We start from the raw sequence: 19,176 nt of genomic DNA on the forward strand, positions 1-19,176 counted from the left end.
TGATTAATGTCTAACAAGTAACTGTTTTAGCTATAGTAGAAAACTGTCTTAGTCACAGATCGTGTTTTATATTTCTTATAAAAGGTCATAATATTGAACAATATTGAATATTTTTTCTGCACATCCTAGAACTCGAGTATTATTTCACTCGCCTCTCGAAGTCGCTGGGTGTATCAACGATGTTGTAAATTTTTCGTTTCATTTTGCTGCAAAGTAACCTAATTGAGGTATTACTGATATATTCTGTATTGTAAATTTGGTGGAATCCATAGATATCAGAGATATATATAGGGCTCTTAGGCTATCTAGAGTACAGACCAATTTGCGCTTGTGACCGTGTCATCAACGGCGTTGTAGCCGCATCCAGTAATCGAATTCAATTTAATTGTATCAGTGATTTTAAGTCAGCTGAGTACTTCTAGCAGTATAAAATACTTAGAATATTTGAGTCGACTATTATCAAAGCCGGCAATATGACTTTTGGACAATTATTGGTAAATCAGAAAAACGAATTATTGACTTTGTATTCCATTGGCAGTCACAAAACTCTTCTGAACGACATCTTAGATAAATAACAGGTTAAGTATTAACCTTTATTTAACGCAGGTTTTGAACCGTATTCTTTGAAGGAGACGATTATATTCAAATCAATCTGTATTGACATATCAATAACATTTTTTTGTCCAAATGCACAGATTGCCACCTTTGATAATAGACGACTCATTTAGAAGATTATCATTTCGAGATGCATTTTGTGTGGAATATTTAATTAACGTAAATTATCCAATAATACTAGACTGATTTTAATTATTTTGTTTCGTATTTTATGTTCTATTTTAATCTCGTTAAGATATAATTATCTCAATAAGATTTGAAATAGTAAGGAATAGAAGCACTACTTACGGTAATCTACTATAACCAGAAAGCATTGTTTTATTTTCTCCATTCTTAATCTATGTACATTTAAAGCCCTGTAGATTTAATTGTATAGTATTAATCCAAAAACTATATTACTTTAATTTAAATTTTAGGATACTTCCTTTCTGAAATGACAATAGTTCTTATTACAAATTTAGATTTTCTTTAGCAATACAGCAATAAAGGCGCTGTTTTTATGACTATCTATCTGATATACATTGAAATATAAATAGGTAGATTATTTTCCGCGCGTAATAACATCCTTCTGATTCGGTGAACACGACTCGCAGTATTTGCACCGCTTTGTTTCCGAAGATGATAGAATTAGAGTAAATTTAATTTTGAACACACACTACTAATACTAATTTTATTATCTTGGTGTATAAAGCAGATAAGTAAGTCAGTTCAACTGGTCTTTACCGCCACTTATTATGAGACATGAAGTTAGTCTCATTTGTGTTGTGACAGCTATTCTAGTATTCAAACCATAGCTGCAGTACCTACGCCTAATGTGTAAATCCTACCTACCTACGCTACAGTCAGTACCTGTTAAATTGTAACAATTAACCCAAATCTGACTTGATCTGAATTTCAAGTTAATGAAGCGCTATTCAAGCTGCAACAGTACATGATATAATATTGTTATTGATAGATTGTAAAACAATTATCGAATGACGGCGAATTGATCAAGTTCAATTTGTCTCACTGACAGATTACATCTGGAAATTGTTCATTATTCTCGTAGAAGAGTGTAAATTAAAGTTTGTGCTTTTTGAACATCCTCAAGTACGATTTCGTACTATACGTTATCTACTCGTAGATAGATTACGTGCCTACATTATTTTAGTGTAGAAATAAGTATTCTATATTTTGAGTAAATACGCATTTCGGTTTTACCTGCGTTCAACTTGAAACTCGTAATGTTTAGTCGGGCCGTAATGTTTAGTAGTCATCTGTCTAGTTTTGCCATAAATATTATGATAAAAAGAACGTCCTGTTTTCTCTATTAAATTACACATTTATTAGTGCGGTCAGCCTTATTTTAGAAATTAAATAATATAACAGTATTTTAAAAGTATAAAGGTCGTTCACAATGATTTCCATTGGCCTTAATAAAGTCTTGGAAATGTTATGGCCAGTTTTACATGCAGTTTCCACGTAGGAAAGTTCGCCACTGCCAGTTTTATGGAACGTTTAAGGACTCGAAATTATCGTGGCATTTAGAGCATGTATTTCTAGATGAGATAATTAACATCATGTTCGTGCGTATTAGAATTTGTATTAGACGAAAGTCTTCAGCTCTGATGAAGTCAGAAACGGTCCTTTCCAGACAACAATTTTGTATGGATGGAGCTTTATGACAAAGTGTTGAGTCTCAGCGAAAATACTGTTCTTCGTATCACGATATAATTTGGCCGGAGTTTTCATACTTTTTTCACAATTTCACATTACTGGTGATAGGACGTCTTGTGAGTCCGCACAAGTAGGTACCACCACACCGCCAATTTTTGCGGTGACACAGTTAATGCGTTTCGATTTGAAGGGTGGAGCAGCCGTTGTAACTATACTGAGATCTTAGAACTTATATCTCAAGGTGGGTGGCGGCATTTACGTTGTAGTTGTCTATGGAGTCCGGTAACCACATAACATCAGGTGGGCGGTGAGCGTGAGCTCGTCCACCCATCTAAGCAATAAATAAATAAAATATATATATAGCTCAGTCACTGCTTGATAGCTAAAGCTCTATTATACAATCACTGAGGCCGGATATTGCTCTCGTTGTACCTATGCTCTATTAATTGAGGAGCTTCTGTAGAGCTTTGAGCATAGCTCGATCGTTTCGATTATTAAAATGCTGTATAAGGTTAAATATATCTGTGACCTATTATTACGTACCACCCAAGAAGTTTGTTCTGATTTTAACACCCTTTTTATTTTTAAATTATGGATTAAGGTTAACGACCACTGCGTTCCTTACAAGCTGCAAGTCCTAGTCAATCATCCAATCCATCCAATCCATCCAAGTCATCATTTTAAAAGTGCGACATGTTTGTATATTCATCAGTTTATTCAGAATTCTTTCGAACAATGTTTTGTTGTATATTATTATTTTCTTTTCTGCTTTATCGGCTTTTTAGTACGAATACTGCGTAAATTGTCGGTTTGTTTGTTACTAATACAATATGTTTTATTTTACCTTCCGATAGTCAGGTACACACACATTTCGAATAATAACAAGCGAATGGAGATTCAAAAAGTGCATACAGCTCCATGTTTTGTATAATGCTATTACAAGAATTCGGATTCATTTGTGACCTCACTCCATTTTCATATCACAGTATTTAATAAAGAATGACGCAAAAATAAAGTTATATAGAATTATTGTTTCAACTACATTCGATCACCCTTTAGCTCAGCTTGAAATCTATTAGCTTGAGTGACAGATAAGCAATCTGTTATCACGAACAATTGACGGGGATTGTTGTTATGGCTCTCACAGATTACGGAGTCCACTCAGTCATATGATAAGTTGAATTATTACAGGAAACGTAAGTTCGTCAATAATGAACACAAAACAGGAAAATCAAACCCTCACTAAATGAATAAATAAATTAAATGAGAAAATATCTAGGAAGCGTACCGAAGCAACAAAAAAAACGAATAATTGTGCCGATTACTGTTATTAAAAGTGGTGAAATGTGTCACTGTATATAATCAAAATAAAAATAAAATTGTTGAGCATTTTAAGGTGTAAATAATAGACACAATTGTTCGTAAGTTACTTTATTAACTAGAATGTTTTAAGCAAATGATGTGCACATTATCTTGCAGTATTTCCATCATGTTATAGAAAATTGAAAAAAAGTGATGACTTTCAAAGAATTCTATTCACATGTTTGATTGCATATAATTATTTTAGGATGTTGTCCGATTAAGAAAATTTATAAAAATTTATATATTAAATAAATTGGTAATATTTGGAGAGCCGTAGTGCAACGAGACGTGCAGACGGCTTGCCGTCTGGGATGCATATGCAGGCGAATGCAAGCGCAGGAGTAGCGTTGCGCGACTGGCGGGAAAGCGGCGAATGGGAGGTAGTGCAGTCTCACTGCAACTTATGCCGTCAGTCGCATCACCTGTCGTTGTCGGTTTCCCTTTAGCAGTCGCGCGTTGAACGAGCTTGGCGTGTCAATAGTATGTTGTCGGGAGAGGGTGGCATGGGGGGCGCTCACAGAACTTTGCCTAAACCATGGCAGCGAGATCTTGCGCCGGCTCTTGTGTTTGGCGGGAGCGGGTGGCGGAGTAGTTCCCATTGCACCGGCACGTGATCGCGCGTAGTAGTCGCGGCGCCGCCTCCGTCCGTCGCGGCGCGCGGCGCTATCGCCACTGCCGCGGTAGTCCCGCGCCGTTTGGCTCTTGGTTCGCTCACTACGCAGCCTCCGTATCGAGCTACATTTCCCGAATTTATTCTGAAAAGGGTCTTGCCGCAGAGTTCTGAAGGACGATCCTAATCAGATCATGACCAGCGAAGCAATGAACACTGGGCTCCCCATTGCAGCGGTGCCAAGATGCATGCCTGCCACTTCAGCAGTTGCACTCTAGGCAACTGTCTCATTTATATATATATATATATATATATATATATACATATATATGCCGTTATCAATCTCGTTATGGCCTTATGCTCTCGGATTGTTGTTGGCATTTATTGATTATTTATTTATTGATATCTGATTATTAATTCGCGTGTTAACAAATAAAACAGAAAACGTAATTGATACAATAGAAACAGAATATTGTTGTGTATTTCTAAAGAGTAAAATTCAAGTCGTACTTCGCGTAACGATATAGTTTCTTATTAAAGTTATTAACCTGCCGGTACACGTGTTTCTCTTAATAGCTCGAGGGGCTTCGTTAAGTCGAACAAGGCGGGTTTCAATTTCGAGCCCGGGGTCCTCAGTCTAAGCTTCCATGAAAGCTTCCATCTAATCCATCAAAGAGCAAACAGCAATTTACCGTTATAGACTAGGTTATATTTCTTTTCTTATTATTAATTAAAAGAAAAAATTCTACGAATATTACATTTGTTAGCTAATTAGAACAGAATAGATGTAATATGTCGCATGTATTAATTACAAAAAGATACGGCGTTGTGTTTCGATATTTTTGTGTGGACGAGAACATTTTTCTTTTTTTTTTCTTTTTTTTTCTCGGACTATGTTTAAGCAGTGTTTCTTACAGATCGTTAATTCAAATTGACTATATTAGAATAATACATATTTTTCATTTACGTTTGCGGATTATTTTGTTTGGAAGTAAATGAAAACATTTTTAGAAGGATGAAGCGGTAATTTTTATGCAATGGTTTACTTGTAGATTAATAAAAGAACAATCACTCTTGTCTTTGATAACTGAAGAATTTCTTAAATATTTTACCAAATGAAACATACTCGCAGTACATTTGAAAATTTTATGTTTCGAATCTCATTTCTCAATAATGTTATGATCTCCCTTGTCTTGTGTCGCACATTTTATTATTGTCTAGTTCTATAACTGTCTTAAAATAACCAGTATAGTATTTTTTTTGCTATGCAAGACTAGCGTTAACGACGACATCTCGCAAACAACCGTTTCCGACCGCAATTAATTTATTTTACAACGCTTCACGTGGCTGCACGTATGCAAGCAGCCACCACAAACTTTCTACGTTCTGTAATTTTGTTCATTGTAAGAAAAACCCTCAGACACAGCCCACTGAGTTTCTCGCCGGATCTTCTCAGTGGGTCGCGTTTCCGATCCGGTGGTAGATTCTGCGAAGCACGGCTCTTGCTAGGGTTCGTGTTAGCAACTTCGTCAGGTTTGAGCCCCGTGAGCTCGCCTACTAGTTAAGGTTACGCTGAAATAGCCTCTCAAGGCTCTAAGTTAGAAATAACTCTGATTCGTGCTATCAACTACGGTTAGTGTCATAAAGTTATTTCTGTAAACGCGTGTATTGGTTTGTTCTAATAGTCATACGATTATAATTTTTACAAAGTTTTTAGTTGGTCCTGACCATAGAATAATTGTTTGTGTAAAATTGGTACTTCTAGTACGTGATTTTAAGAAAACCTTATATTTCGCTGAGTGTTCTTCAAATTTTCTTCAAATCAAAAATGATTCTTCTTCTACAGTCCTAGTTTCTTCTTTTAATTTCAAATAGGAAATCAGAACGAAGAGTGAGCAAAAATATATAATGCAATTCATAACTGTTTTTAATATACTTAGTTGTACCTATGGTTCACCCACGCTCCGTGAACCTCGCCCTTTATCTGCCATTGACCTTACAAATTTAATAACTGTGTCACAAACGTTTTTATTACGCAGTAACGGAGATGCCCTAATTTTAATCTTGTTGATTCTGGAATTATTTTGGGCACTTTAGACTATTTTCCTATTTTGTCGTACTTCGTATTTCTACTTCATTAATGATGTGCTAATGTCATTTAAGTTGTCTCATAAGTGAGTGATACATTAATATTTATCTAATAGGAAATCCTAACATATAATTAATGCTTACTTTCGTCCCTTCTATAGTTTTTTTTAATGTACATTAATAATGTGTAATGTGTATTTATATGTATCAGTCTAAATTGACCGAACAAATCCTAGATCGGTACACATCGTTCGTATCTTTTAGAAAGTATTGGCCAACACCCCACCAGAATTTAATGCACCATTTGCATTTAATTGACTTCTATGTAATGATCCTTTTTTGAATACGTTTCGGCCTAGTAATATTTGGTGGAGTTTTACCCGAATCTTGGGACCCTACTTTAGGTACTTACAGCAAATAAAAGTATTGAAATATGTATTACATATGTTATGTTTCTACAGATTATTTAATTTTAAATCTCGAGTAAGGTACTATTGAATTTGATTGGAAAGCAATTTAAAATAAAAGAACAATTACATCGGAGCAAGGAATAGAGTGAACCGACTTAAGGTGAAAGCGGCATTCACGCCTTGATGTCTATGGGCTCCAATGATAACAGTACGAGGCCCACGAGCCCGTATGCCCCTCTTGCCCTATGCTGTTCTGCTACACAGTAAAAACGGTATAGTATATGTCGATCCAACTAGAATTTCCAAGTCTGAGATAGATTTGTCCTTGCTGCCGATCAAAACTTAACGCTAGAAGCTTTAGACTTTTCTCAGAACAGGTAACATTGCATAAGTTCACTTTCTTGACACGTGACAGACACCGTGTGGAGCTTAAAATGCAACCCTTGCGAAGGTGCATACCATAACTTTACAAACAGATGTAGTAGAGACGAGCCTGCGCAGGTTAGTTAGGTTAAGAAAATTAGACGCAAAGATATATTCGCTAAAGAAGAATAAGAATTCAAACAATTCATTTGAACTGAGGTTCATTCGCTTACGCAAAAATGTACATGTTATGTGTCATCCGATAATTGTATTACGGAAACACGTTATTGTTTCCTTTCTCTTGGGAAGGCGATCTTCGATGAGCTGACGTCACAACCAATCCTATTCCGTCTCGGAGCGTCAAAGGTTGTTCAATTTACAGTCCGCCGAGCTGGGCATACGGCCGGATAATTTGATGACCTACTATTTTTATGCAGTTGATTTTTAAATATAACATTAACAAACATCAATCTAAACTAACGCTTTTATTTTATTTTTAACTTCTTTAGCTCTTTTGTTTTGCAATTAAATAAGACTTGCAATATTATACTATGAATCTAAGGTATTTGGAAACAGTTAAAGCGAATTATGCGGTGACAAGTAAACTTAAGGTTAGCGTTAGAAACCTAAACAATTTGGACCGCACGATGTTAGATTACATGCTCCGAAGCTAGAGCAATCTCCCGAGGGCTTTATTAGCGACAACGTACGAAGTCATCTTCTCCGAGTTTATAGTATTTGGTGAAGTGACAATTACCGTGAACAAATTACCTAAAGTGCATTTACTCCACAAATAGCTCGACTAATGTGAAGAAATTTTCTAATTTTAGTAGGAACAGCTTTTTGTGTAATTTGTATATTGCCTTATAGAGCAGGCTTATCAGAATCGATTTGAATAACAATTTTAAAGATTTTACAGAATTCTGCTATAACATTGAATAAATTTAAATTATTCATGACGTAATACATCAAATTCAGTCACTTTCAATCAGATATTTATTTATATTTACATTGAATCCTTCTATTGTTTAATTCTGTACATTAAAAATTAAAATTAATCTTCGTCGTCGTCTATTTCGACGAGTGATTTAATGTAAGTGTACATAAAAATATCTAAGTAAGAATAAATAAACATTTGTATGAAACAAGATAAGTTATAATAGCCGGCAAACTTCTTGAGCATTTGTTGACGTAGTGGGGGTATGTTCGCGCATGGTACACTCACGTGCATAAACATTACTTACTCTGCGTCATAATGCTATTAAATTATTAAAATCAACATATGTATTTATTTATATATTTATTAGAACATCAACAAAACATGTAGGTTAATAATTGTAATAATTTAATCTTGGGGTAAAATAGATATTCCTTCTATTAAGTCAAAACTAGAGCTGTTGCCAGGTCTTGGTTCAGTTGAAGCGAAGCTGGTATTTGTAATTTTTTTTTCGTTATCATAATCTTGACCATCATCATCATCACTGTTTTCATCACCCGAGTCGCTATCATCGTGATTAGTCGACATAGGGCTCATCGGTGTAGTTTACAACTCGGTCGATTCGGTCTTCTTTTTTGTGTATAATTAATTATTTTTTGAAGATATTCGATTCTTAGTAATCGAATGTAACTTTTTTCAATTACCAGCTTCCGATTATTTTCTGTTCTTTTTTTCCATCTGAAGCCTAGCTCTTTCATAATACGTCGTAAGCTTGATTCCGAGCCATTAGAATTTATATCTTCTTTAAATTTTTCGAAGCCTTTCTACGGTACGGAGTTTCGCTGCTTGTTATGTAGTTATTATGATTACATCTTTTTATTACAGATTGAACGAAACTATCCATTCCGGTAACTTTCTTCTTCCTTGATATTTTCTTACCCGGAGTCCGAAACACGGCGAGCAAGCCAGAGCCTTTAGCTTCCTTAATAATAATGCACCTAACAGTACTCACTGATGGTTTTGTTACTTCCGAAGTCTGTTTTAATTTTTCCATATCATTCTTCCCCTGTTTTATAATGAAGCAATATACGTCGTACACAATTTTTCTACCCTTTCTTTTGAATAGTACACCAGTTTGTCACGGCATAGTGTATGTTTTATAAAAAATCAACAAACACTCAACAAATAGAAATGGCAACAAAGTCCACAAGTAATTATAACAAATAACTTAACGATTAATAACGATAGACTTTCCACTGTACGCAAGCGTACTTTTGGGAGCAAGCGGAATGAGGGCGCGGTGCGGGACGCAAGGTTCGACTGATCTACCAATAAAGCGCTCGATACGATTTCCCCTGCCGTCGCACCTCATCCTCACCACCAAAGTGATCTAAAATTCGGTTCTGCGCAGTCAAGGTCATTTGCTCACGAAGTTTGCCGGTTACTATACCTGGTTTATTTGCCATCCATTTCAGGAAATAGACCTTCGTCTCGCAATAAATGTTGACTCTGTATGACAATTTCAATGTTCGAAATGCAGAGTGATGTGGGGTCTATTAATAGATAGAATATTATTTTATTTTGAAAAAGAAAATCAGTTTTTTTTACTTCATTTTCATAAATTGTGAAAATTGTTCAAATTCAGTTATCGACGGCGTGGAAACTGAAATTGAAATTGCTTTGCGTAATGACAGCGTGATAGAAAATTTATTAAAAAAAAAGTTGTTAAACACGCTTCGTGTATTGTCTAAGGTTCCCTTTAAAATTGAAAAAACCGTAATTTGCACCTCTTTTAGGGACCTGAAGGGCATTAAGCTTATGATTAAAATATTAAAAGTTTCCCATGTACGCAGTATTATACCGAATTTCGACCCGAGACTAACATTCTGTATGTTTTAATACGTATATGCGTAATATACAAATGAAATTTAACAAGTATAGCAAAGGTTTAGCGATGAAATACATTTAGGTACGTTAAAAATTATTTGTTTACGGCGTTTCGTTTACTTGGTCACAGCTCTGTGATATTTCATTACCGACACAGTACATAGCGAGTATAAACACCGTACTTCATTTCAGGCGCGCCGCATGCGACAAACGGTTTGTGTAGCTTTAGGAAATTGAGCTGCGACCACCGAACTCGTCACGACACAGACTAGTAAAACGAACGTCCATTTCACAGTCGATGATAAAACAAATTCATTTTAACTGAACTCTGTAACGAAAATAAATAAATTCGTGTGTGCACGTCTCTCTGGCGACATTTTAAGTTTTATATTTAGTCTAAACTACATATAGACAAACGGTAAATAAGCTTTGTATGAACCGCAACATGAATTGAAATGAGATTTAATAGTTAGAACAACGAGTCTCACGGGTCGATAGATCCATCATTTTTTTAAAGTTTATAGAGTCTATGCTAATATTTGTAATCAGAGATCTATCGGACAGTGTTAAATATGCCACTGAGCTTAGAGCTAAAACTGTGCAGTTTACAGAGGATTTGAATTACATTAGGATTTGTTCAAATGAGACGATCGTAATGTAACGAACGCACACATAAATTTGTGTAACAAATCAAGATACTGAATTTTTTGTTTATTAGATTTAACTGAGTTTTCATTCGGCTGTGGCTTTTGTGGCTTTCATCGGAACATGTACAGAGCGGTTCTCCGAGTGTATACCAGCGTATAACGATCGCCAACCAACATTTACTTACTGGTAGTGAACCCACACGGGTAGGTACCACCATTCTGTCTATTACTACCGCGAAGATTTCCGGATGGATGGATTAGACAACCGTTTTATAATAAAATTGAGATTTTGACCTCATTTCTTAATATGTTGTGATGTCGACGGGCTGGTAATCACATTACACTATGTAGACCATGGGCTCGTTGACACATTTACTTATTTATGAATTAAAAACCTGTTCTTATCTCTAAAGCTATTAAATATTTGCGAGTTTGCTATTACTACATAATGTTTACATCAATATTTAGAAAACTTAGACCTACCTCAGGATCCAACTAAAAAACTGTGACACGACTAATCTAATTACAATCTTCCATATTCGTTCACGGACTAGCAGCTCTCTAATCAATTTTAATGTGTAAATACAAAGTTTAAATGGATTTTTTTAAATTAAGTGACACTAAAAACAGTTTATTAGATTAATTTCTGATATTATTTTCACAAATATTACACATATATCGTTTATTTGTTCTGTATATACTATTTTATTCATAATAAGAATCAAAATAATTGATTTACTTCCTAAACTCAGCACACTAGTTAAATTCGGTTCAACTGACATCAAACGACATATTGCTGGAGGATCGCCGCCCACGGCAAAAGCAATTAGTCCATCAACGTACTAAGTCAAAGTACCAAACAGACAGGTAATTCAAACTTGTCAGCAAAAGCTCTTCGTATAGGAAACATGTTTGTACCAAATATCGTATCACAAACCTATGCTTGCTTTTAATTACTACTATTAAATTAAATTATATTGTGTGTAATTATGTGTATGTATGTATTTTACTATTTTATACATAGGTATATTAAATTGTAGTATGTGTATTCTATAATACTGAGATGTTATTTTAAGGAAGATTTTTGTTTTGAGTTTGTTCTTTTTTTTGTTTTGTTTTGTTGTTGTTGTTTGTTATTCTTTTGTTAATGCACCTACCATGCATTATCTCTGCACCACCCTATGGTCGACTGGAAGAGAATGCCCATGGCATTAAGTCCGCCTGTGTACAAGTTTTGTTTTGTGCATAAAGTATATATAAATAAATAAATAAATTAATTAATTAAATTATTAACCTAAATAAAACTACATTTACGCTTTAGTTCTGCGTGTATTATTTTTATTGTGTTGTATTATTATTGCCGACGTTTCGAATCCTTTACAGTTTTGTGAACACCAAAGCAAATATGAAACCTTTCAATTTTAAAAGTCACATAGATAACGAAAGATATATAGGGTCGATATTAAGGATTTCATTTACTAACAACAATAATAGAAGTACGACAAATATGACGTTGCTTGGTTATGCCGTAATGTGGAACTGGTGGTTGGAATCATTTTTACATGTCTTTAAGCTCACGCGCATTTTAATATTCTCCAAACATGCATACTTCACGATTAATTATTTGAAATGCGCACGTAAATTATCATAAAGGTTTGTCTTTTATTTAAGTATTCATTTACTAAATTGTACGGATACATATGTATGTAGCGTATATATTTTCATTTAAATACGGCGATAGAGCGTCTTATGTACCAGCAAGCATGGGTACCACCACTCTTCCTATTTCGGCTGTGAAGCAGTAATGCGTTTCGGTTTGGAGGGCGGAGCAACCGTTGTACTGTTAAAACTGAGACCTTAGAACTCATGTATCAAGTTCGAAGGTGGAATTTACGTTGTAGATGTCTATGGCCTCCGGCAACCACTTAACACCAGATGGACCGTGAGTTCTCCCCTCTTCTAAGCTATAAATTAATAAAGAAACACAGTGAGTGCAATAAGTGAAATCCAAAGAAAAAGTTCTTTAAATAAATCCAAGTCTTTGATTGCTCCGACCTTCGTTTCATAATCCGATTAGAGTCGAGATGAAACGGCGGGAATGTTAATTTAAAGTTTTTCGTTTTATTTATTTTTATTTACCGTATAATTGCTACCGTTAAAATATATTATACCGATGCTGGTACGTAATCAAGGACTCTGATTAGGGCTGATAAAGAATTTTCCAGGCGCTTCAGGCCAGCGTCGTTCATTTTTCATTGCAAGCTGTTTTGTCACAAAATTCTTTGTCGCGTGTTTTATTTTATTTTATTTTATTTTATTACCACTATAACAAGGGCACAGCCAAGCCGCTACCTACTGTGGGGTAATAATAAGTACTCTTAAAGTACCGTTTACATTTATTATAGTTTTCTTATACTTGAGTACTTCGATATTTCATCCACCTCTATTATAAAATCAGAACAAAATTTGTGCATAAGTAATAATGCAGCCGTAAATCAGGTATAAAAAATCCAAAATATACAGTCCGATGGTATGCTCGATGGCAGCAAAACCGTATGGTTTGGTCGCAGTAAATATGCACAGCGAAATTATAATATGAAGTATTAGCCGTTACTGATCTTAAACAATAACGTATTGAATAATTAGAGGTAATTAAACTAACGCTCTAAACTTCAATTATTTGATTATTTTTACACTTTAAGTTCATAGGTTTTCGTTGATTATCATTTTGTTGCTATACAAATTAACATCAAATCAATAAAGCTTTCAAAGTAGATTGTATATTCTGCTAGTTCTTGTTTAGTTGTTCTAGATTGTATATTCTTCTCGAACTATAATTCTGACGATCAACTTTATTAGTTTAATTTCAAAGTTGACAGCCCTACTTGGAATGCCTCCAGGGTGGACAGCGTGGAAGCGCTAATGAAATGTCAGCCATTTTCCAATTTCGCTTCGTACTTATATATATTTTGTTCCCTTCTGACACACCGTGAACCGAATAGTTTTTGCGTTCGTAAAACTAAAATTTATATTAAATACCCTAGTAAGAATACATGTTCTTTTGATCAGACACGCCCTAAGAAAAATATTCTTACAGCCTGTTTTAGAACTATTTTTTTTACACCAAGAAGAACTTTAAATACTTGAATTATGTTTCAGGAAACTCGAGTCACCAACCCATTACACAGGTGTAGCGGTTGTATGGTTTTCAATAAACATGGCGTGGTACCGCTCACGCAGAAAAGGGTTCAAACGAGTTGTGTTAGTTTAATTACTAATTTAATTAATTTTGTCTTGTTTACGATCAAAACGGTAAGTTTTGTGGTGAAACGTTCAATGTTTGTTCTTTTTTTTATTTATTGCTTAGATGGATGGACGAGCTCACAGCCCACCTGGTGTTAAGTGGTTACTGGAGCCCATAGGCACTTACAACGTAAACGCGCCACCCACCTTGAGATATAAGATCTCAGTATAGTTACATCGGCTACCCCATTCTTCAAACCGAAACGCATTACTGCTTCACGGCAGAAATAGGCAGGGTGGTGGTACCTACCCGTGCGGGCTCACAAGAGGTCCTACCACCAGTGATTACGCAAATTATAATTTTGCGGGTTTGATTTTTATTACACGATGTTATTCCTTCACCGTGGAAATCAATCAATCATGAACATTTGTAAGCCACGTTTGTAAGTACTTAGATAATTACGTAAGACTGTCGATTGATAAGAATCCGAGGTTTAATTTAGGTGTATTTAAAGGTTCAATTATTAGCGAACGCAGCCATACCCATAATCAGTTTACCCTTGTGATGAATGATGAAGCTAATTCAAACATTTCATTTTTCACATACATAGTCGTCTATTTGTTGTTGATAATTTGGAGTGCTTGTGACCGGTGAGCACAAAGCACTATTTAATTCACAAAGGACATTATAAATTGTAAAAGTATGGTCAAAACTTGCCTAAAATTTTGTATTTATAAACTTCAGTTGCATTGAATAGATATTGGTACAGCTGGGTGCAAAGTGGTAGTAGGATGAGCCACTCTAAAGTTACTGCGAAAATACGTTTGAAGTCTCAGTAAATACCTACATTTATTTCATTGTCTTCAAACGAATGCGAAACAAAGTACTTGAGAATTAAATGGAAGTGATTGTTGCATTGGAATAATATTCCCCTCTTCAGGATAGGAAGGCTTTATGCTTCGCGCATTTAAGGCACTTACCTTATCGGAATCCGTGGTATTACCACTGCCGAAAGACGCGAGCGAGTTTCTGTCGAGATTTTCCGTCGTTTCGTCTAGTACGGTGTCTTCGAAATCCCTAAAACAATCAATAGTTTTTAAGTGCTCTTAACAAAATAGTTTGAATGCTGGAAAAAACTCATGCTTTAGTTACTGTCGTTTTTACACTAGATTTATTTTTTGTGGTAAAGAAGAAAAACGTTTATTTGTCAAATTATGTTAAGCATTAAGAAACAATTACCTGCTAGATCGTTGAGAGCTTGTAGGGCGAACCCGTGCAGGGCTCCTGGGAGGCAGGGCACAGCTGAAATAAGTTTCCTAAAACAACAACAAAAAAACAAAAACGTTACATTTTTCAGTGATTTTTTTTGGTACATACTAACAATACTAATTAAATTCTAGATCGGTCAAATTAGAATCATACTTCGTTCTGAATAGCTCGTTCGTAAATACTCTGAACACGTTTTACGTCATGTGCAAAAGTCGTCTATGTAACGTCGCAGCGATAAAGGCAAATGACTAAGAACTAGTCGAGGACAAAAACCGCTGCACAAAAACAATATATTCCAAATAAATTATTAGTGCCACAATAACGTGGCAGCGAGGTTTGTGTAAACAAAAATATTGTTGCTTATAAAGTTTTGTTCCTTTCAAATCTTATTCGAACACCCGAACCCCTGGAGACTCATTAATCAAAGCTATATGACTCCATTTTTCAATATATGACTTAGAAGGCTCAATACATCTTCGTGTTGTACATTTCTGTTGCGGAAGATTAGTTGGTATGATTCGTTTTATGTTTTATTGTATAGTCTGATATTGCATCTCCCTATACAAATCGATGTCACAGTTTAGAAAAACATTCGACAAAGTATTTGGATACTAGATAGAGCAAAATTGTTATGTTAAAAACAGAAACGAAAGATTTAGTACAGATCCCAAAGTGGATTAGTTACGGTTAGCAATGCCAATGGTTCGCTGTCTATAAACCAAACTTGCACACAAAATTAATTTCAAGTATTTTTATGAAACATTTACATTAGATTCATTAAAATACGTTTATATAGCAACATTAATTTCAGGTTTGACAATACAAGAAATATATTTTACCTGTATAACCTCCCTGAGACTCCGTACCCAAGTTTGCTTCACTTCAAGCGAGGGTGCCTTAAGTACGATGCGACAGTCGCTGGCCATTGGCTCGCGGCCAGTCCACACCGAGAATTTGCATTCGTCTCCTTCGATGTGTTCTGTCACCCCAAGTTCTGATGTCTGAAATAATAATACGTATTGTATTTTTTTTAAAGTAGCATACTTTACCAGTTAAAAGATAGTAACCGTTGGATTTAAATACGGTCATCGATTATTTTCGGCATAATAATTATTAATTTTGTATAAAACCATATATTTTAGTTTTGAATCATTTTAATTGAGGTGTGCAAATGACCAGAACGGTGGAGCATACCCGTGCGAGCTCACAATAACTACGCAGAATTTATAAATTTTATGCTTAAACATATATATAATTTTGAATTTCCGAATTTGTGGATACTGAGAAAAAACCAGCTCATTGTTTAAACAAAATGCTTACTAACCATAAATTTAGTCTTGTAAATGTATTTGGCTTTTCCGTGCGAATCCTTCACTTCTTTCGCCAAAAGCAGATGCAAGTCGAAAAGGAAGACTCTCCTCTCGCGTCCCTTTTTGATGATCTGACGAAGGTCCCACACGTGGAAGGAGTCCTGGAGGACGACCTCGCCGAGGCTGTCAGTCGGGACGTCACACCCCTCGAGCAGAGAGAGGTGCATCGCATCATTGGCCTTCTTTGGCACTGAGAGCATAACTTCCAAGCCGTCCTGTACAAACAAACACATCAAATTTAATTACGTATTTCTCATAAATTTGTCCTCCTTGTAACCTTTATTCCATTAGATGAACTTTGGTTTTTTTTTTCTTTATTCGTTGTTTAATGGCGCTAAAGAGTCCACCTGGTCTAAACTGAATACAGCAATTAATGGCTTTCATAGACATCACAACATGAATCTCGCCACCAACCCCGAATCACGAGACCGAAGTCTCCTTAAGGGATTACCCTCACGGGTGTCCCACAATTTACACTGGAAAAAATGTTTGCTTCGCAGTATCAATAGGGCTTAAAATACGCCCTACCACCGTTCAATGAATTACATACTGTACTATATTTCCACCTTGCTGACATTGCGAGATACGAAGGTGGGCCTTTGTTTGGCAAATCAGGACAGAATCATTAGGGTTAAGTTAGAAATGAAAGTGAAAATAGTACTATTAAATACAGTCGTGTAATAATAACTGAAAGAAGTTGCTTCTGAAGTATCTTCTGATAAAAATCTGGGTAGACTATTATTGTGTAAGATGTGAATAAACTGGCGTCGGTTTTTTTTTAATATTTTATTACTTGATGACGTTTAAAGTTTCTATTTAATTTTAAAGAGTTGCTCAACATAAATCACGTAAGTATGTTTTTACTTCATTGAGTTCTGAATTGTATTTTATTTAATAAACATGTATATTTTCGACTATTGTATCGTCGTGAGTGTCGTCAATTACCTAGTTATGTCTATTTTTCAATGTATCAAAATCGTCGACGAAGTCTGAGCCATGTACACGCTCAAATAACATAAAATTAGGTGGGGCGTAAATGTTCTGTTCTGTTTGTGCTAATAAATATCAATACGGATTGCAATTCAGTCTATACACTATAGACATGAAGTTACAACAGTGTACGTGTGGTTAAGTTTAATATATGTAAGTTTTTATGCGGGTCGATTTATAAATCTTATGCGATATAAACTTACTAATTCAACGTTTTAAAAGGTAAAAGTTTTTACTTTTAACCAATTTAATATTCGAGTCGTTAATTTGATTCCTTTTTTTATACGAGTATGATTAAGTAGTGTTTTGTCATTTATGTTCCAAATTTTCGCATTATTTTGTTATTGGGGTATCTCAACATTGTGAAATGAGCTACCATAGCGAAAAACTAAGGCGTACAAACATAAATCATATTTACGACTCATTGAAAACATGAAAAAATTAAATTCTATTGGGAAAGGACAGTAAAATACATACATTATACTTGTAGGTATCGTGCTTAAACAACGGTTCGATGCGATTGCTCCTCGGATTAGTGAAATACTTCAACATGATACAGATTAGAAACTCAACACCTGAGCTGAACATTACATTTTAATTTTGAATTACGAATATGAAAAAACGGTTTAATTAATCACTCGCGTACACTGAACGGCGACACGAAACACTGTGTCACTGTAAATTACGACAAGTGAGTCACAAGGAAAATATTGAACACGAAATCTATTGTTAATTACTACAAAACGAACTGGCCTGTTTAATCTCGGTCGGATCCAGGAGCGACGTGTATTTAAGTCGAAACAAATACGAACAAATGTAGATAGATACACGGTAATGGACTAAAGCCCATTACGTTAACATCATTAGCGACGATAATAATAACGTCTACATTTTGGTACATTGAGTACGTGGTTTAGTGTTTAGCGCTACGCCTGTATTTCATCATTGAAATTCGGGTACAACAAAATGAACACAAATTTTGAAATCATGTCAACGAATTAACGAAATATCGATAATTTAAGCGAATATTGTTATCTAATCGACAAGCAGCGGCTTGGCTCTGACCCTGGCATTGCTGACGTCCATGAGAAACGGTATCCACTCACCACTCAGGTGGGCCGTATGCTCGTCTGCCTATACGAGCAATTTAAAAAATTTCATAGTAATCGAATGAAAACATTGATGAACGCAAAAACAATGTTTTAAGGAAATATAACAATAGTAATACTTAATACGTAAAACAGATTAACATATCGTTTAAATATTAGTCGTTAACGCAACAAATAGATAACGAAATGTCATTAATATTTTTTTCAATTTCGTTAATTAAAGTTCTATCGAAAAAAGAAACATTGAGGAAAACCACATACACGAAACAGTTTTTATTTGTTTTGTTTCAATTGTCTTATTAATAGTAAGACTAGAGTCAAATTCACATCACTTACGTTTCAAACTGTTTATGTTGCAATACGGATCACTTTACAATAACGTGAGTAAAATTAGAAAGTTATCACTAGGCAATAAACATGCGTTATCAGTCAGACATTCCAACTAATTAATTTTAGCTAAGCATTAGATAAAACGTTTACTATGTACAAATTATAATTTTAATGCGAGTAGTATGATTGTGCACACTAGCTTTCAATTGTTAATTTTCATTCTTAATAAAGGTCACGTTTAGGAAATGTGCCGTAACAATCTTAATGATCACAAACAACGAATGGACTG

The 19,176-nt window shown here is 35.0% G+C and overlaps 1 protein-coding gene across 11 annotated transcripts in view; it reads right to left on the reverse strand.

Annotated features, from left to right (window-relative positions):
• LOC101743427 (triple functional domain protein) overlaps positions 1–19,176 on the reverse strand; it is a 166,232-nt gene that overhangs the window by 101,686 nt on the left and 45,370 nt on the right. For all 11 annotated transcript variants that reach the window (XM_038010976.2, XM_038010982.2, XM_038010980.2 and 8 more), the window contains 4 exons: positions 16,413–16,673; positions 15,928–16,089; positions 15,059–15,135; positions 14,800–14,896 (listed from right to left, as the gene is read on the reverse strand). In XM_038010976.2, coding sequence (XP_037866904.1) covers positions 14,800–14,896; positions 15,059–15,135; positions 15,928–16,089; positions 16,413–16,673 — 597 coding nt within the window. The remainder of the gene's footprint in view (positions 1–14,799; positions 14,897–15,058; positions 15,136–15,927; positions 16,090–16,412; positions 16,674–19,176) is intronic.

The sequence above is a fragment of the Bombyx mori genome, chromosome 1 (assembly GCF_030269925.1).
Source record: "Bombyx mori chromosome 1, ASM3026992v2".
NCBI lineage: Eukaryota > Metazoa > Arthropoda > Insecta > Lepidoptera > Bombycidae > Bombyx > Bombyx mori.